General features: G+C 40.7%; 1 protein-coding gene across 1 annotated transcript in view; it reads left to right on the top strand.

The window, feature by feature from the left end:
* LOC137287438 (hemicentin-1-like) overlaps positions 1-20,721 on the top strand; it is a 55,397-nt gene extending 34,676 nt beyond the window's left edge. Inside the window, exons 15-25 of the mRNA XM_067819712.1 lie at positions 2,603-2,695; positions 15,818-16,141; positions 16,498-16,752; positions 16,873-17,193; positions 17,484-17,774; positions 18,146-18,430; positions 18,734-18,889; positions 19,167-19,185; positions 19,323-19,375; positions 19,478-19,561; positions 19,718-20,721. Coding sequence (XP_067675813.1) covers positions 2,603-2,695; positions 15,818-16,141; positions 16,498-16,752; positions 16,873-17,193; positions 17,484-17,774; positions 18,146-18,430; positions 18,734-18,889; positions 19,167-19,185; positions 19,323-19,375; positions 19,478-19,561; positions 19,718-19,803 — 1,967 coding nt within the window. The 3' untranslated portion in view covers positions 19,804-20,721. The remainder of the gene's footprint in view (positions 1-2,602; positions 2,696-15,817; positions 16,142-16,497; positions 16,753-16,872; positions 17,194-17,483; positions 17,775-18,145; positions 18,431-18,733; positions 18,890-19,166; positions 19,186-19,322; positions 19,376-19,477; positions 19,562-19,717) is intronic.
* The last annotated feature ends 219 nt before the right edge of the window (positions 20,722-20,940 follow it).

Here is a 20,940-nt window from a genome sequence, read left to right as displayed (position 1 = left end):
TGTGCACGACGCCATCGTAGATGAATGCGTGCCCACTGTATACGTGCCTGTCTGTGACGTTAAGTGAAGGGTACCCCAACCACTGGGCGTCGGGCATGCAGTCTGGCGGCGTGTAGACGATTCATGACAGTTTGAAGGTGAACAATAGTGTCTGTAGCATGTTGCTGTTCACGGGCCAACTGTGGTGCACTGGTACACCTGTTACGTCGAGATGACGTCACTAAATATCGATCTTCCCTAGGCGTTGATTTGACAAGATCTCTGACTTGGCCAGCTTCTTGCACACGTGCTCAGAGACGTGAAATCGTAGTCCTGTGCACATTGAAATGACGCGCTACTTCCTGAAAGGTTTCACCACCCTGCAGTCTCCCAACTTCGTGTCGCTGATTTTCAGGCATGCCTCTTCTACGGCCCGTGCTAAATGCTTGAAAAATTTTAAACGTTTTTGACTTTCTGGTGAATGTCGTAATGTGTGTGCATTAAAGCTTTGACCACTGGATGGTTTTGTTCTGTGTGATGCGTTTCTTATGATTACCATTAGCATCTGAAAAGATACAGGCGCATTTCGATTTTTCCTCATGCATCAATGCCAAGAGATTTGAATTGCAGACATGTTGGAACGGGATTATCATTTTAAAGACAAGAGGGTGCTAAACTTTTTTTGTTCAGTATACCTGGTAATGGTACACTCGCTGACATGGCTGACTTGGTTATCGTGCATTGCATTGCCTGGTGGAATACTGACAATGTCACAAGTATAGTCCAGACAAGACACTTAATAGTTTTAGAGTTTGTGTTCATGTTTGGAATTTAGCCTATAACCCACTGCCAGTAACGGTACTACCCAGGACATTTGCAAGGAGGGGGTTCAGGGAGTTCGAACCCTCTGAATCCCGCATTGGCTCCGCAAACACACAAGGAAATCTTAAATGTGACCATAAGTCATGTAAAGAAGGACGAACAACCCACATCCCGCACTGCCAATGGGTAGCACGAGCAGCTGAAGAGAGAAGACTGCATTTCAAAGTGAATTTCGAGTAAACGGCTTTCTTCTTAGGGGTTTACAAGAATTGTATCGTGACAACGAGTGGTCAGAAACGTGGTTATCATTAGGTAGAGAGGAGCCCAATGCAACTAAGATGGTGTTATTACGATAATGCACATGGCGTGATGTTAGCGTTGTCATTTGCCCTTGGTATAATAAAGGGATGGAAACCTCAGATTTTATAGTTAATACTTAATGCACTGCGACCTTGTTTTCAGTAGAAATTACGAATAATCTGGTATACGCTTTTGTTCATGCAATTGTCGGGGAAAAGACGGTTTACGTCACATCGCCGTTTCATAAACAATGAAGCATAACGGTGTGTAATACTCTATATACGTCGTTGTGATGTTGTGTTTTAGCTTGTCACACATTCTAAAGATCTGTGTGGGGCAACGCAACACCGGACAGCAGCAATCGTCTGCATCAGCGTCTTAATTGCCTTTTAGACCTTCACAGGCTTGAAGCCTCACCCACTTGCACAGGGGTAACAGCAGGAGCGACACTAGGAGGCATCCTTCTTACACTGGTCATAGGAGGAATTGTTCTAATGGTGCTGTACAGAAAGGGATACAGAGTTGGACACATTCTAAAAGGTACATAGTACATTTCCTGTTGTTTTTTCCTGTTTCTATGACTGAACACTATTTGCAGGCTGTAGACGGTATCCCACATGTAACTATCTGTACACTATTTGCAGGCTGTAGATGGTATCCCACATGTAACTATCTGTACACTATTTGCAGACTGTAGATGGTATCCCACATGTAACTATCTGTATTAGGTTGACAAGATTTCGCATGGTGATGAAAATACATTTACTTTACTAATGAGATTTAATGTATGGGTATAGTTGCGTCTCTGCACTGTGGTAATAGGAAAGAAACGTATCTATCTATTTCTCCATTTCGTTTTTGATTCATGTGACATGTTGATATTTTTAAAGTGTGTTTCAGAGTCCGTGACAATTTCACTATTCTCGTTTTCCAGGAGCTACACGAAACAGGTAATCCACATGGAAGTGAGTGAGTGAGTGAGTTTAGTTTAGTTTTACATCGCACTCAGCAATGTTCCAGTCATGTGGCGGCGGTCTGTAATAATCGAGTCTCCACCAGACAATCCAGTGATCAACAGTGCGACATGACATGTGTCAACCAAGGCAGCAGCCTGACTACCCGATCCCGCTAGTCGCCTCTTAAAGCATGAACAGTCACATTTTATGGCAAGTATGGGTTACTAAAGATCTATTCTACCCCCAATTTTCACAGGTCAGGTAAAGTCAACAAATACGTAAGTAACTTAAAAAAAGATATTATAAAATAACATATAACATTTTAATTGATTTCAATTGTGCAAAACCGACTAGATGCTGTTTTGTAACTTCAGCCATCCTGGACCCGTGGAAATGGACAATAGGGGATATTCATCATTAGGTATGTACTGACTATTGGATGTCTCCCTCGAGTTGATATTACAACCATCTCTGGCTTTGTTAGCGCTAAATCAGTACAATGTTGTTGTTTTGGGGTTTTTTGTTTTGTTTTTTTTCTTTTTCAGATCAGATCAGTGCTCCAGCGCAGTATTCAAACGTAGAGGAAGAATCAGAAAGGCAACAGTACACACAGTTGAAGATTTATGAGAATATAAAAGGTAGATACATTTTGCTTCATATTGTTTCATCATATTGTTTACTCTCTTGGATTCTCCTGATGAAGGAGCAAGCATACGCTCCGAAACGTCGTGTTATCCACAATCATGAAGTTGACAACCAGGCCAGCTGTGTATTCAGAAATGAATTATGTAATTAATCTTATCTTTAGCGGAAGCTGCGACAAATACAAATACCTATGACGGCGTGACAGAGACACCCCCTGTGGCCTACGAGTCCATCAGGACATCGCAATACCAGAACCCTGGGGCACATTCTCAAGGTAACCAAAACATGAAACACTCCTGGTGATTCTAATCGCATTTCATTGTTATGGATCAACTCCTTCTTAAATGTCCCAGCAACAATAACCGAACGCATATGCCTTTCATTCTCTTCGGATTTAATACGTTTACTTTAAATGTGGCATGTTCGGATGATGTGATATTTGTATGTTACCTTTGTTTCTATATGTTTCAGATCCTGTGAAATGACATCATGTCAAGAGCTTCAGCTGCGGATGCAGAACCAACATTACTTCGCTTAGAGACAGGACGTTCGTCATGCTGTCGTCATATTGACATTACTTCTGAGGAAAAAGTTCTATGACACTTGCACAGTTTTTGTTCGAAATTCAAATGATACGCTCATGAAATCGTTATCGAATATATAATAGTGAATATTTCGCAAAGCAAATAGAAAATATATCTTCACAATGAACACACAAATTTGGTTATTGCGTGCAAACTGGATATAAACTGAGAAATAACAATCTATTTCTGATCTACCGATTATACCAAAATGTACCATGGTAGCAGTCATATTTTGCGGTCTAAGACTGTAATGAAAGGCTGAGGGAGTATCAGTAATATGCGCATGTCAGGGCGTTTTAGGAGAACCATTTTAGTATTATGATGTGTTATATTTCTGTTTGTGCCCCTTGTACCTTTAGCATACTTTTACGAAAATGTGCCCTTTATTACTCAACAGATGCAGAGAATATAATGAATGACTACGACCTTTCTTCTAAATTAATGATTCCTTCAAAATGAAATGGAAGATTTTCAAACACTGGACATCGAGAATATAGTTAGGCCGACTGACCCTCACTGACACCGTCTAATGGGGAACTGACCGATTAGCCGGTGCCCGTGATAGTCCGTACAGTCTGTACAGTCCGTTTGATTCCATCTGAGACCGATGAATTGCTCACTAACACAAGATCTAATAATTGCAACAAAACCAGATTTGCACAGCCACATGAAATGGACAAACCAACTCTGATGACGTGTCTCATAATTTGGGACACCCGAATAATGTCACCTTTCGCTATTTTGTACTAGCACGTGCTGGTACAACAGCCAGGTAATCATCAAGCGTGTGTTGTGAAGATTGGGCCATCTCAAAAGCCGTTGTCTCGCTACCACTTGAGGTGTTCAATGGGAGTCAGTGTTGCCTCTTTCAGAAGACGCTGTTGTCCGAGTCGGTGTCGCTGTCGCTGTCGTCAGAGTCTACCCTGATGACGACTGGCTTGATGGTGGCATGATCCAGTCCACTGTGTTCCCAATAATGTCTTTCTATTTCATTCTCAACTTTCTCAACGCACTTTTGCCATGTTTCCTGCGTGATGGTGTCTATTGATGTTGAACAATCGTCTGTACATCCTTCAATTTAAATGTTACATTTTGCCTGCCAACATCCGATTTCATGATACCCCAAATGAGTTCTTTTGGGTTTAAATCGCAATGATTGGGTGGCACTCGCAAAACTGAATGACCATGTTCTGTAAGGTACTCATCAACCTTAAAGACAGGTGTGGTTTTATTTGACTTTATGTCATACAGAACAGGTTTGGTTGCTCTTTCTGGATACGACATTGCTTTGTTTTGCAACCATTCTATCATGTCCCCCATCTTACTGTTAGATGTTGGAGCCTTTGTATTAGGTACTTGAACGCCATGATATGGAGCGTTATCCATCACAATCGAATTTTTCGGGGGCAGTGCTGGTACCAATTTATTTTGTACCCATTCTAAGAAGACCATCCTGTTCATTTCGGTATGATAATCTCGGTTGTATTTAGATTTTGCCTTGAAGACTAGGGAGCCCCGACTCTTGCAACCAGCATGGTGAGTGAGTTAGTGAGTGAGTTAAAATTTTACGTCACATCGGCAATATCTCAGCCATATCGTGACGAGAACATCTAATATCAAAATTAATTATATGTCTGCTATAAAACCTGTCAACGAAGGACAGTAAAACAACTAGAATATCACAAATGGAATTAAAACTAGCATGGAAAGTTAAAAACAACATCAGCATTAGGACAATACGCTATAAAATCAGGCTATAGATCGCCAACAACTGAAGGTAGATCACCAAACTAGGGACCATGGGGACTTACAGTACCTTTGCTACCTGCATGGATTCTAGTTGGATTTACACCATCCCTTCAACCGCTGGCGAGTATACAAAATTCTAACCAAAATTAAAACAACAAGAATACTACGATTAAAAACCTGGTAGATTTAAATTTACATCGAATGTTTGTGGACTTACGTACCCTCTCAGGAGGACAATAATTTTACAATACTTCAACCCCCTTTGAGGGTACAGCCACTAACAATTCTAGTTCCTAACCTAAACTACCAATCATTAAAATACATTTATATACAGAACATATTTCTCAAAATTCAATTAAGAAATCAATTTCCTTTAAAAAAACAATAATTAAATGAGCGCTGACTGTGTTAAAAAGATCCTTAACAGTTTTTACAGTAAAATACTTATCCCTTATGATGGAGAATTCAACACAGTCAAGCAGGATATGCTTGACCGTGACTCTCTCATCACAAGGGATACAAAACGGAGGATCCTCACCTTTTAAAAGGTATGCATGAGTGTATCTTGTATGGCCAATACGACAACGTCGCAAAATGACTTCTTCAAATCTGGACTGACAACCCAAGTATGTATAACCAATGTAGGGTTTTATTTCATGTAGTTTATTTATACCTACTTGGGTGTCCCACTTCTTCTGCATCAGATCACGAGTGTAAGCTTTAATGCTAGCTCTGTAGTCAGAATAAGGAATAAGAAGTGGTGTCACAGATTTGTTGAGTGCTGCCTTAGCAGCAAGATCAGCCATTGCGTTACCAGAAATGCCAACGTGGCTGGGTAACCAACAGAAGACGATGTCGTACTGGCCAGTTGCAAGATCATTATACAATTCAATAATTTCAATTAAAAGTGGATGTTTACAAGAAATACTTTTAATAGCCTTAATACAAGAAATAGAGTCGGAATAGATTATATATTGTTTATGTTTATGGCGTCTTTGAATATGTTTAAGAGCTGTTAATATGGCATTATCTTCAGCTGTAAAAATAGAACTATTATCGGGTAATCTAGAAGATATTGTTCTGGATCCAATGACAGTGGCACAAGCTACTACGCCACCGTCCTTGGACCCATCTGTAAATAAGGATTTATAACTGCTATATTTATGTTTCAATTCATTATATTCTTGTTTATACTGTAATTCATTAGTTTCTGAATTTTTTAAATGTGGTCTAGAGATAGTTCTGGGTCCTTATGTGGCTTATATGTTCTGCAAAAATGTATACAATTAGTTTTGGACTTCGAAAATTTGAAGCCGTTTTCAAGACACCATTTATTTATTTTGTTTAAACAAAGCTGCAGTTGCCGTTCAATGGTATGCATATTTTTACCTCGGCAAGAAATATTAAAATCATCCACGAAAAGCGATCCATCTATTGAATCACTTAAAACCTTGGATAAACTATTGATCTTAATGCTAAACAGTGTGACAGACAAAATGCTTCCTTGAGGGACTCCCTGATCCTGATTATAATGATCAGACAGTGTTGAACCCACTCGGACTTGAAATTGCCTGTCTTGTAAAAACTGTGATATAAAAAGAGGCAAACGGCCTCTTAAACCAAAATCATGTAGATCTTTCAAAATGTCATGCTTCCAAGTGGTATCGTAAGCTTCCTCGAGATCAAAGAAAATTGATACTGCATGTTGTTTACTTACTATGGCATTTTTAACAAAGGATTCCAAACGTACCAAATGATCAATGGTACTACGATTTCTCCTGAAACCACACTGGATATTTGTTATCAAATTTTTGGTTTCAAGATACCATGTTAATCTATTATTTACCATTCGCTCCATGGTTTTACAGACACAACTCGTTAACGAGATTGGTCTGTAATTAGAGGGATCAGTATGGTCCCGGCCAGGTTTGGGAATAGGGACTACAATGGCATTACGCCATGAAGCTGGGAAATTACCGGTAGTCCATATGGTATCAAATATATTTAACAGAGTTTCCAAAGACGATTTGGGCAAATGTTTCAAGAGCTGATAGTGGATATTATCAGCCCCTGTTGCTGTATCATGAGCCTGTTGAAGGGCAGTATGGAGCTCATGGAGTGAAAATAATTCATTATAATCTTCACCATTGTCTGAGGTAAAATTAATCTTTTTCTTTTCCTGTTCTTTCTGAAACTTTTGAAACTCAGGGATATAATTTGATGAAGATGAATGCTTGGCTAAAGTTTCACCAAGTTTGTTTGCAATGTCAGCTTTGTTAGTTAAAAGATTTTCCCCATCCTTCAGATGGTGTACAGTAGATTTAGAACCTTTGCCCTTAATTCTTTGGACCATGTTCCACACCTTGGACATAGGTGTGCGTGAGTTTATTTTAGAAACATAGTTTCTCCAAGACTGACGCTTATTTTGTTTAAAAGCACGTCTAGCCTTAGCATTTAAAATTTTAACTTTGTCTAGATTATGTACAGTAGGATGTCGGCGGAAATACTTTTCAGCTTTCTTCCTACACTTTCTGGCCTGTTTACATTCCTTATTGAACCATGGTTTACGAATGTGTGGAATTGCAGAGGACTTTGGTATAGTTTGGTCAGCAATATTGTTGAGTACATCTGCAAATAACTGTATAGGGTCTTCGCTGTTCGCAAAAATATCATGTTTTAAGTGATCACTACATAGTGTCTGAAATAATGACCAGTCAGCCTTGGCAAAGTTCCGTCTTGATAAAGGTGGATCATCACCAGGGCTGACTGTTTTAAGAATGGTGCAGAAGTGATCACTCCCACACAGGTCATCATGTACAGCCCATTCAAATTCATTATATATGGTGGAATCAGCGAGTGATAGGTCCAGAGAAGAATATGTGCCAGTAGCAGGATGTAAATATGTTGCAGAATCAGCATTGAAAATACATAGATTATTATCAGAAATAAATTCTTCAAGGATTTTACCTTTAGTATTAGTATGGTCACTGCCCCAAAGCGGGTTGTGGCCGTTCAGATCGCCCATGATGAGGCATGGCTTTGGAAGCTGGTCATACAGATTTTTTAAGTCTGACTGTGTAATATCAGAGGAGGGAGGAATATATAAACTGCACAGAGTCAATGCAATATGCAGACTGATACGAACAGCAACAATTTGAAGATTAGTACTAAGATGGACAGGACTGTGTATTATACCTTGCCGCACCAAGATTGAAGCACCTCCAGTTGCTTTATCTCCTGGAGGAGAAAAACAGTGGTAATCACTAAACTGTCTTAGATTAAAGGTATCTGTATTTTTCAAATATGTCTCTTGGAGACATACAGCTGACGGTTGAAAGTCCTGTGTTAGTAATTGAACCTCACTGAAATTATGTTTGAGACCTCTGCAATTCCATTGAATAATATTGGACAGTTGGGTCATGGTGCCTCAATTGGTGATCTTCCGCGGGAATGTGAGTGAGTTATGCTCCTTCGTGTGTCCTGAGAGGACGGCGACACCTCCATATCTAGAGGTTCAAAGGGATTCTCAAAGGGAACCTCTGAAGGAATTGGGATATTTGGTAACTGTTTCTTGTTGAATTTTTTTCCTTTCTTCTTGGGTAATTGACCAGTGTTAGACTGCCTAGTCAACGTTTGTGATGTGTCTGGCTGAGTCTTTGTCTAAGAGTCTGATGACGACTGGGAACCAGATGAAGTCTGAGAGGCAGACGTTGACTTAGACATCAATGGCAAGGATGGAGCAGAAGTCATGGGCTTCTCTGACTTGACCCATGTCAGATCTGTTTGACAAGCAACAGAAGATGTCATTACAGGCCGAGTTACTGTAGCAGAGTACGACAAAGGCAATGGAGTCGAATTAGCACTTTGAAAGAACTTTTTAGCGTCAACGTATGATATATTCTTTTCGCACTTCAGCTTCATTATTTTTGATTCTGTTTGCCAAACGGGGCAGGATTTGAATGACGAATCATGTGGGCCAGAACCGTTTGCACATTTATACTCCTTGTCACAGTCTGTATGTTCATGATTGTCACCGCAGCGATGACACACGACGGAGCCACGACAAGAGTTGGACCCATGACCAAATTTTTGGCACTTATAACACCGGAGTGGACTGGGAACATACACGTCCACTCCAATATTAAAGTATCCAGCTTTTACGGACTGTGGCAAAGATGCACGGGCAAACGTTAAGAGATAGGTATTAGTTTTCACAACTGTACCCTCTCTCTTGACAGTGAAACGTTTTACAGCAGTTACCCCTTGATCTACAAGTTCTGTGGCAATATCTTCCTCTGACATGTCGAACAGACAACGAGCTCTGTCACGAATGATTCCACGACATGAATTTAATGTTCTGTGCACAGACACAGCAACCTCAATATTTGCAAATGTTTTGATGGACAAAAGATTGAGAGACTGCTGTCTCCGTGCACATTCCACCAGAAGGGAACCACTACGGAGAGGGGTGACGTTCTTAACATCTCCACAAATTCCAGAAATGGCCTTTGAAATCGCAAAAGGATTTAGCTTTATAGGTAGTGAATCAGTTGCCTCAATCACCAGGAAACGAGCCCATGAATCAGAATTTGAAGAAACAGTTTTTGATGAATCCTCAACATTTTCAAAACGTCGCTTCTTTTCATTTCGCAATGAACCAGATGGAGTGGGATCCATGATAAGTGTAAATGGATTCGACATCCCTGCTCCCCACCCACCACGGAGTGTCAACTTGGACAGCGTCAAATAGCACCGGATCTCCAAGATGCTGACACCAGGGATACAGGGGTGTTATACTCCAGAGATAAAGACATGAAAAGCTATGAAAAACTAAAAGAATAAATGTCAGGCTGGTTCGGCCCATGACATAATCCCCAAGAATCACAGATTTCAGAGGTCTCATATCACCAGATTGGCCCATGAGCCACCGCCTTCTGGCATAGGACTCTAGGCAAGTTAAAGTAATCAAATATTATTACACTGCACATCAAAATAACAAAGGCCCATTGATAATGTATTGTGCAAATGCAAATCACCATGCAAACAAATGCAAATCACCATGCACAGGGCTTGGCGTGACAGGCCGATTGATAGAACCGGGCCAGTTCTACCACCCGTCTAGGTGAAGTCAGGGCCAAAGTGGTATGTTGAGTAACAGGAACATGGTTCAAGGCCCCTATTACCCTCAACCACCAGGATCCCTTCCTCCACCGACACAGGGATGCAACCCACGGCCAACAGGTTGGTGGACCAAATATGCCCCCGGATCCACACGGGGGGTTGGCGAGCACTTAGCGTTACCCAGCACCCACCACGAGGAGGTGGCTCGCCACGGGTGCCGCAACCAGCATGGAGCACAATCAGTCGCTCTCCTTTGCCAAGTGGTAATTTTCTGGCACAGGACTCTGAAGAGGAGCTAGCTAACCATTGTGTCCCTGTGGTATGGGAAGCATTTACCCATGTTTCGTCCAAATATACATGCTCGTAACCCTCTGTACGTTTCTTTCGAATTGTGCGTAAGTACTGGCTTATTAGGCGAACAATATCAGACCTTTCGCATAGTGCACATCTACTTTCTGAGCCTACTTTTTTTAACGGAAACCAAGTTTGTGAAGCAACTACCATAACCGATATTTTGAAATGATCAAAGAATGATTTGTCTCCATGTGCGTTTTCAGAATACGCAGAGAGACAAAGGAGAGAGACGAATCGACTTTCTCAATCGTGTGGGTTTAGAGACGGTCCCCTCAGTTCTGTCCGTGCAGGTTGAATCGGTACAGTTTTCCAAGATAGTTTTTAACTATCTATTTTATTTTAACTACTATTCCGTCATGCCAACAGCATGTTCGTAAACAACTGTTTTATTCGGGTGTCCCAAATTATGAGACTCATCATCAGAGATGGTTTGTCGATTTCATGTGGCTGTGCAAAATTTGGTTTTGTTGCAGTTATTAGATTTTTTGTCTCAAATGGAATCAAACGGACTGTAGTCAAACATTTCACTACTCTAAGTTTTAAATATACCAACAGGCGATCCTTCTATCGGAATCGTTGTTTACTGTAGGGTGTTTTCTTGCAGACAAACAACAAGGAAACCCCCGTCTGTAACAACGCAGGTAAATAACACAACACAGAAGTGAATTATGCATCGCAACTTGGTGTATATTTCCCTCGTACAAATGGCCACTACCAGTAATCAGAACAAACCAAATATTTCAAATAACTTTGGATACACCTGCCTAAGATGGAGTGGCAAAGTCAGGGTGGGTCTACACATAATGACCAAAAGATAACTTTGATCTAGTCCCCAAAACGATCCTTGTAGAAATGGTAGAAGGATGAGGTTACTTCATTGTTTGACCTTCATGAATTGACTTGCCTATGATGTGACATAACTTGACCCTCGAAGTGAATTGGTCATTGCATAAGATATATCTGATATATACCTGACGACATGATGCACACAGGTCCTTGTAGCTATTTATATGTGAGTGACGAAGAGCAATGTATTTCCACTTGTGGGGATATTGAGTGTTTTGTGCGACACTAGTGCTGCCGCAAATATATTGTAATCGCGTTTGACAGAAGTATTGAATGCGTATAATATATGTATAGTGCCTCTCAAACATAAGTGAATATGGCGTGCTGAAACCACGTTTGAATAAACGATAATATTTCTGACTTTCTTTGTTTTTCTGCCGACTGCAAGTTACACCACCGACCAAATACTGTCAAATGCTGAGACCGGAATCTGAAAAGGAGCATACAGACACACAGACACAGCCCCACAGAGAAACAGACAGATATGTTTGGCCATGTTGCAACTCACACGTCTTCACTAAATATTTGCATAGCTCCTGTGTAATGACATTATAGTCTGAATCAGTATAAAACAGTCATCACGACGCACTTGTTAGTTTGTGTTTGTCAACCCGCGCGGATTTTCTGAATTATGATGCAGTGAAAAGCATCGAATATTCATACCAGTCACATGTCGTTTTTTTACACTTTTGTTTACAGTTTACGTGTGTATTATATTATCTCAAGATATGTTAATAGAAAGAAAAAAGAATGTTTCAGATCTATAATTATGACGGGATTGATAGTTTTGCTGTTTGCTGTACTCAAACGCTTATGCATGTGTTCTGTATATTCATTAAGGTGCTGTGATATGTTGTGAAACTCGAGATATATAACTGCTTCAGCATTGGAGGTTGGCATATTGATACGTTTTACTAGTCTGTATGGAGACGAGTCTTAGAAACCACCTCAGGCCCCTATTTCTCGAAACAAACTTAAAACGTCTGAGTTTTGACTGAAGTTACAGGTTTTACTCAAACTTAAGAAAAGATATTACCAAGAATGTACTCAAATTGATATTAAACACTAAAATAGTCTACAGGTTTGTGAATATTTTGCTAAAGTTGTAGGGGTATTTTCATTTTAAAAATGCAGCTGAGTTAAAATTTCAGCTGTTTCAAACTGTCAAATTCAATTTCAAATTTGAGTAAAAACTTAAGTTTGTTTCGAGAAATCGGGGCCTGGTCACACATTAGATCTGTATGTATTCTGCATGAATATACACCAACTCTTGATTATAACATATCGAAACACACACAGGGCAGATAATCAGAAAGAGTACATATACACTGTCGCCTAACACTATATGCGGCTCACGACCTTGCTGATTTGAGCGACATGTACCCTACAGTGAATATCTAGGTGTTGTGCATATCATGTGTACATTTATACAATCAACAAAGGTACATTGTCACCCAACACCACAATATGGTAAATGTGTGTGTGATACACGACCTACTTCACTCAATACCCTGTCTAGGTGGCACACATCAAGCCATACATCCCGTCATATTTTACTAACGCAGTCACAGAGGTAGCATATCCCGGAAGTATAACTGTATACACTCTTAACCAGTGCTAGTATCTATCACATGTGAAACTAAACTTAGTTTCACACACCACCAAGATGTCCATGCTCTACCTCCATCTTTTCATCACGGTTGGGACTCTAACGGTGGACATTCTTCACAAACAACTGGGTAGGTACACGTATCTTACTAGTATTTCTATGGTTGTTACTGCATTTAGGGTAACATAACGAATCTCTCACCTCAGGTACAACACATTCAGGGGCCTAACCCGAAGCGTGAAGTAGATTGTATGTATACGTGAACAGGTAGTACAGGTTTCCAGATATATATGTACACCGAGACAATGTGGCCTACACAGAGTGTGCAATAACTACAAACGTAATGGAAGAGATAGTGACAATTCCTTAGGACCTTCAGATAATGGAGGAAATATTTAGCTTTGTCAAGTTCCAAATGAGTCAGAATTTGCTTCCTTAGATTAAACATTTAACGCTGGGGTAAACAGTGAGCCATAGCTTAGCGTGTTATGTAGTTGAAGGAGGTAAGCCAGATACGATTCACGTCTACATTTACCTCGATTATACCCATAAACAAAGGTGTTGTGCTGACACGGCAAGACACATAATGTGATAAGTAGGTCGTGTTTCCAGTATCGAGAAGCAATATGACATAAGAGATGACGTCAGTAGCACAGTTCTGAATAAGTCGGATAAGTGGGTTACCGGAGAGGGGAGATTGTGTCTTCAGTAGTAATTGTAAGGGATAACAATCAAGGCGCCGGCCGGCACACAAAACATTTATTCACGACGGCTGGACAAGACAGAAGACAAGACGAGTTGTACACATGTAGCTCGGACGCCCCGCTTACAGTAATCTCCTCTGATTGGCTTACCGTGTCATGTGTGATGCACGGGTATCGCACTAATTAAAGGGACCGTCCTTCTCGTGTTTACATCTCACATTCCTCCCCTCCAGTAGGGTTTAAGATTACAAGATCTTTACTAACCAAAATATGTTTACGTCGCATATCAGCTGTTTTAGAATTTACGCACAGAAAAACACCAAAAAATTTTACTCACAACAAAACCAGTCTGAAAATGTTTCTTACGAGATTTAGGACCAGTGAGAACTTTAACTGCAACGTTATCACCTATTTCAAAGCTTCTCGAATGTCTATTAGACGTATCTTCTTGACGTTCTTGTTTGGCTTGAATATGTTTCTTTGAACATAGTTCCCACAGACAACTCGCGTCTGCTACTTCCTCCCCTCCAGAAGAAACACTACTGTAGTGACGACACACGTCACTTGATCTACCAAGCATGGCGAAATAAGGTGATACTCCAGTTGTTCTGTCTCGACACGAATTGTGCGCCAACACGATTTCTGGTAACACTTTGTCCCAATTCTTTTCACTGATTGCCGCTTTCACCGTAGATGACTTCAAAGTTCTGTGTGCCCTTTCCACTGGATTTGCTTGAGGACGAACTATCGGGGTAAAACTGATCACAACATCCCAATGATCCATGAAATCCTCAGATGTAACGGACGTGAAAGTTGAACTATTATCAGTGTGTAGTGTAAGTGGCGGTCCAAAGATGGAAAATAGATTTCAAGCACATACATTGCTGACGCAGAGGTAGCTGATCATACGGGAAATACAAACACCATACGTGTCAGATCACCCAAACATGTCGACACGTACTCAAAACTTTTCGAAGATCTAGGGAGTGGTCCTACAAAGTCACAGTGGATGATTTGCAAAGGTGCTGAAGCTGTCCGAGTTTCACCAATAGGACTCCTCGACACAGCATGAGGACCCTCAATACATGCTGAACACTGCCTGACATATTCTCGAACATGTCTCTGTGTAATGGACTTATCAGTCATCCTTGCTAAATTCCATGTACGTATCACACCAAAATGAGCACGTCTGATGACAGCTCACTGTCTGTCTGTTGATAAGGCACAGATAGGTAATGCCTCTGAATCTTCAACTGGAAACAGAGTGGTAACACCCGATCGGAAAAGTTGGGAATAAATCTAACGAAGTGTGTAACCAAAACAAGAAAAGACCTAACTTGCTCCCATGTGTCAGGAACTGGATAATTCCGAACCGCCTCAACACCTTTTTTTTTAACCAAGACCAACTCCACTGGCAGAAATTGAGAAACAAGATATTCTATTGTATCTATAAAGAAATGACACTTAGAAGGTTTTAATGTCAAACCAACTGACGTCATTCGCTCAAACACCTCACGTAGCACTGACAAATGTTCATCGGCCTTGGACGAATGGACGCACACACCGTTAAGATACACCGAAACATGATCTTTCGACAACCCACTTAGTACAAGGTGCATAGTATGTTGGAATGTTAAGGAGGACACCAGACGACGTCTTAAGTTAAGGGTCTAGACGTTTCATCCAAATCAATCTGGTTATAAGCAGAGTTCATATCAAGAACACTGAAATATTTTGAATGTTTAAATCTCATCAGTGTCTCATTGGGAGTCATTAAAGGAAAACGTTCGTCAAGCAGCTGGTCATTCAAATTTCTCAGGTCCAAACAAAATTTTTAGCTCTTATCAGCCTTCTTAACCAACACAATGATAGTTGATGTGCTAGGTTCCACTATACCTTCATCAACCATTGATCTAGTTTGCTCATCAACGATATTATCTACATGTGGACCAAACCGCTTTCAAGACCAGTTTGACTTCATTATGATTAGGCACGGGTATCCTAAATGATGCACGGGTATCGCACTAATTGAAGGGACCGCCCGTCTCATGTTACATCTCACATAATGTAATGTTGTTCTGATTCTGAAGTCCTTTTTTCCACAAAGAGTATGTCAGTTCAGTTGAACATCATCTTGTGAACTTTCAGTTTCTGCCCAGAACTATCATCTGACCTCATCATGTGGAGGTTCTGTGCAGGCAGGAGGAAGCTGTACCCTGATGTGTTACACAGGAGAAGCCTCACATACAGCCATGGTGTGGCAGAATGGGACTTTAGTTTACAGAGTAAACCAGGGTAGCTGCAGTTCCACCTCCATCCGGCTCCCAGCTGACTACACCACCTCATGCCCCAGCTCCACCAACTACACTCTCACCATCGCGAACGCCATGTACGGCAGGGATAAACTCAGGTGGAGGTGTGACTTTCAGTTTGGAAGCAGAGCCAGTAACCAGATACAGATTAATATTTTTGGTAAGTCTGTCATGTTGACATTTGGTTCAAGAGTATGTATGTGATGTGGTATGTTTAAGTTACTTTTATTTGCACTTGTGTATATGTAATGACCATATGTCCTCAGCCCGGCGTAAATCCACCAAAATAATGCATAAATCGCCCGTCTCGAAACGACCGCCACCCTACACAGATACATTTACAAAGCTACTGGTTTTTTTTCTGTTTCTCTGACCAGTGTTGCCATCACTAAACCTCCTGTATCTGACACCATACTTCATAAATATATTTAGTCCTGTTTTTCTAACCAGTCATACCATCACTTGAAGCTATTTTACGTACACAGCATACTTCATAAAGTGGCGTTATTATTTCAGTTCCTCTGAGCAATGTTACCCTTACTAGAAGTACTACATCTATCACCTGCGTCGCAGTCTCCAATCCACCGCCGTCCATGACGTTGTACAAAGACGGGACCAGTGTGGCCACCAGCCCAGCAGCGGTAGAGGGATACACTGGCTGGACAGCCACCATCAACTACCAGCTGACAGGAAACAGCAGGAACTCCCTGTACTACTGCCAGGCATCAAACACACAGTCTACCGTCAACTCTACTTATTCCTTTCCTGACAGTAAGCACATGTATCGATATGTCCTGAAATGTCATGCATGTTGTTGACATCCTTGTTGTATTCCTGACGATACTGACCGGTACGTATGATATCCCATTTCGATATGTCCTTTCAATACAGTTGCTGTCAAGAGTGTGTCACTGACAAACATCACGTCTGCTAATCAGGAAGTTGGAGTTGCTGAAAGTCAACCCCTTGCCTTGACTTGTGTGACCTCTGCCAGTTACCCTGCTGCCACAATCTCGTGGTACAAGAACAGTGTTCTGTTGCCAAGTAGAATATCCATTGGTCACACATCTCAGTCAGGCGTTGTCCAGACCACCAGTACGGTGACCTTCTACCCTGTCAGAGGTGACCTTGGTCATACAATCTACTGTCGGGCCACCAACATCCACAACCCCGCCCCAGTGGAGTCTGGCAGAGCTCGGATAGGAGTGTGGTGTGAGTTGTACGTTAGGTAGTCGTTTAGTTCACATGACAGCCACCCAACTGCCACATCAAGTAAATACAATGCTTGTCTGATTGCCACACTGAGTAAACAGAGCTGAGTAACATGCCACCTATGATAAATTAAGAAGATCAAATATATTTTGATTATACATTGCGAGAGTCATTACAATTGGTATTTATATTATCTCAACGTGCATGTATACACATAACAGACTATCAATACTAATGTAGTAAGAGGTCCAGATATCACCGCTGTCATAGATTATTGTACTGGATTGCAGTCGGTCCAGAACAGGTTGATGTCACAAAACCAATCAACTCTGTAGCTGTAGAGAACAGAAATATAACCTTGACCTGTACTGCCTCTGCTTATCCCAACGTGACCTTCACCTGGCACTACAGTGATGGTACAGCTACAGGTGGCCACATCGGGCCAGTGACAGGATCTTCTACTTGGTGGTACCAGACTCTCACCTTCAGGCCAAATAAGGAGAAGACCACTGTGAGATGTCAGGTCAGAAACACACGGACATCCACAACTAAGACTGGTTCTGTGTCACTGGATGTCAAATGTGAGGATTCACAAGTAATCCCAGTATTCCCTGCAAAGTAAAGTATAACGTCTCGACAGGATGATTTGTCAGTGTTCACTGTTTGTTTTCTCTCTGCCATTTCTTGTATATCCTCATTCTGTTGTGATGTGCAGTGAAAGACTTTCTGGAATATGCAGACAAATGTAAACAGAGATGTATAGGAGAGGTATATAAAGTATACATTATCACTCTTGGATACATTGAATTTGTGTATGCTATCAGATGAAGGGATTTCTATGGGTGTGGAAATACCGCAATAATTATTTTGAGATTTCATCATTGTCGCTGCAGTAACATCTGTACTTCAAGTGTTTTTCTTGATAGTTGCGGTCTTGATATTTCTGTTTCAGACCCCCCGCCTCTCCCTCCCTCCATCACTCAGTTTCCGGCTCTGATGTTTGAGGGAGAACAACAGACAATCAGCTGCTCGGTGACTGGAGGAAATCCTCTTCCTACGATCACATGGTCCTGTCCTGACACTGGGTCAGCCTCGGTCAGTGACAGTGGTCAGACCAGGACATCTACTCTCTCCTTCACCGTCAGTAGGAGTCAGCATAGTCAACAATGTGAGTGTTTGGGGGCGTGGCGGTATGGAGGATACAACTACACTGATGTTCGGACATTCAATATCAGCTGTAAGTACCGTTACCTTAACCATAACATCTCCTAAATACAAGGCGATTTACACTTGCTATGTTTCGATCCTTTTTTCATTTCAATGGAAAATCAGTATTGGTTGAGATTTCTTTGTTTCTTATCTTCAACTGTGCGATCTTTTCTCTGATAGCAAGCTTAAGATATAATAAAATGTAACTGAGCATTCTTACTGTAAGCTAAATTGTCTGTGCATAATAAACTTTTCACTTTCTGTTGAAAGATGCATTACTGCTTTAGAACTGAATCCTTTTAATACCATGTAATGGCCATTTATACTGCAGGTCCCAGTAGCACGCAACCACCTAAAGAAGAGTATAACAGAACAAGTATAATAGCTGGAACCGCAATAGGAACTCTGTTACTCACCTTGCTGATCGAAGGATTAGTTTTAACGGTACTCTACCGAAAGGGGTTCAGGTTTGGAAAAATCTTAAAAGGTGAATATCAAAAGCATTGGGTGTACAATTAAGTCATGATGTGGAGATAATTACAGAAGGGATATTTCAATGCAGTTTATAGTGAGTTTAACTTGTAAAGGTAAGTGACATTTACGAAAAGGTTTTTCATCAATCACTGCTTATATGCATTGTGTTATTTATTCATTCTTTATCCCTTGTACATTTCATTGTTCATTTGCAACGTTTCCAAAATGCCAAATATGTCTGTTGTGATACTCATACTACGAGGTATGATTTATGTATTCTCTTCTTCCAGGATCTGCTACACCAAAAAGGTAGGCTAAGCATGTAAATAAAACCTTTTGAAATAATTTGCTTTGAAACAAGGTAAACTGTTATTTATAAACATCAGCGTTTGTAACGTGTCTCTTTCCCTAGGATGTTGCCCACTTGACCTTACTTACCTTTGCAGCACTAGAAATCCTGAAACTGAAGAAATGGAAAACACAGCATATTCATCCCTGGGTAGGTTAAACATATCGAGTCAGTTGGTCACAAATCATCCCAACCTATATCTGCAATGATGCTGGTGATTTTATTAATTTTGTATGTGTCGATTTGTTTCAGATCACATTAACAGTCCAGCTGAGTCAAACATGGACACAGAACGACAACATTACACACAGCTGAAAGTTTATGAGAATACTAACGGTAGATGGATAGAACTTCTTATATTACTGCAGAGCTTAATCATACCTGAAGTGAAGGCATGCTGTATTGCAGGTTTTACCTGTATCGTTCTGAATGGAATGGTATGCAATGGCAATGTATGAAGTGTTCTTAGAAAATGTGTATCGTGGTTTTCAGTTGAGGCCAAAGCAGAGACAAGTGCCTACGAAGACGTGATCGAGACGCCTTCTGTACCATACGAGTCCATCAGGGCATCTCCATAACAGAGCCACGACATTCAACCTTCAGGCAGCCACTACTGAGCTTATCTGTAGTCTTGAAAAGAGGAACGTTGCAACAATGAACTATACACAAGGAGCAGTGTTGCTTCCAACGGATACCTAAGTTCCCATGTTTGTTAATATTTCAAATATAGAATGCATTATTTTCATTAGGACATTCTGTAATAATGTGACACATTTAACTGATATTCCGTTTTCAGGTCCCCGCAATGAGAAAGCGGATCGTGACAAGCGGATCAAATGCGTAACTCCATTTTGTCCAGAGCGAAGGTCATCTTGTAATATGTTTAGATCTAGAACAGATGACTTCATGTGAGGAGATATAAATGAAGGATTGACCCAATATCTCATTCTCTTTACAATCTAAAATACAAGCGACCATAACTTACTTTGATCCAGTTGTAGAGTTTAAACAATTGTTTATGTCACATGACACATGCATGGAATCAGAGAGGTTTACTCTCACTCCCTTGCACTACCTTACGTTCATCTCGAGGGACACCTTATAGTGTTTATCAAGTTTATTATGTGTGTAATACGATTTCATTTGAGTCAGGCATAGGTACGATGTGGGAAGCCTATTTCTGACGTCCTCCGCCGTGATATTGCTGGAATATTAAGAGGCGTAGAACCGAAACTCAGTCTGCCAAAATCGCAGTTGTTTCCACTTCTACACTATCCACTTCCACTTTCTTATGACAGCATGCAACCATGATGCTGGTCAGATATGAAACGAACTTTGATCTCACTGGAAAGAAACACTGAATATCAATATGAGTACAAATATATTCAAATGCTGGACCCAAAGAGCTACGCTGACAAATTATTTGTTTGCATCACAGTTTAAACACATTGAGTATTATATTCATAGACAATAAACTTTGTTTCCCCGTTTCAACATTTCTATGTTTGGGTCATTTTTATTGCCAGCCACTTTTCAGTCTGTATCTAGACATTTTGTTAAGTATGCATTTCTTATTATTACCGTCTCATTAAAGCTAGAAAGATTATTCCGATATCCACGGCAATAGAACACGATCTGCATAGAGACGTTACCTGCTAAGTAAACATTTCTACATGAAAATATTATTAGTAATATCTTACAGAAATTAATATTGT

The sequence above is a fragment of the Haliotis asinina genome, chromosome 1 (assembly GCF_037392515.1).
Source record: "Haliotis asinina isolate JCU_RB_2024 chromosome 1, JCU_Hal_asi_v2, whole genome shotgun sequence".
Classification (NCBI taxonomy): domain Eukaryota; kingdom Metazoa; phylum Mollusca; class Gastropoda; order Lepetellida; family Haliotidae; genus Haliotis; species Haliotis asinina.
The sequence above is the reverse complement of the archived record's forward strand: the minus strand, read 5'-3'. Positions and strand labels throughout refer to the sequence as shown.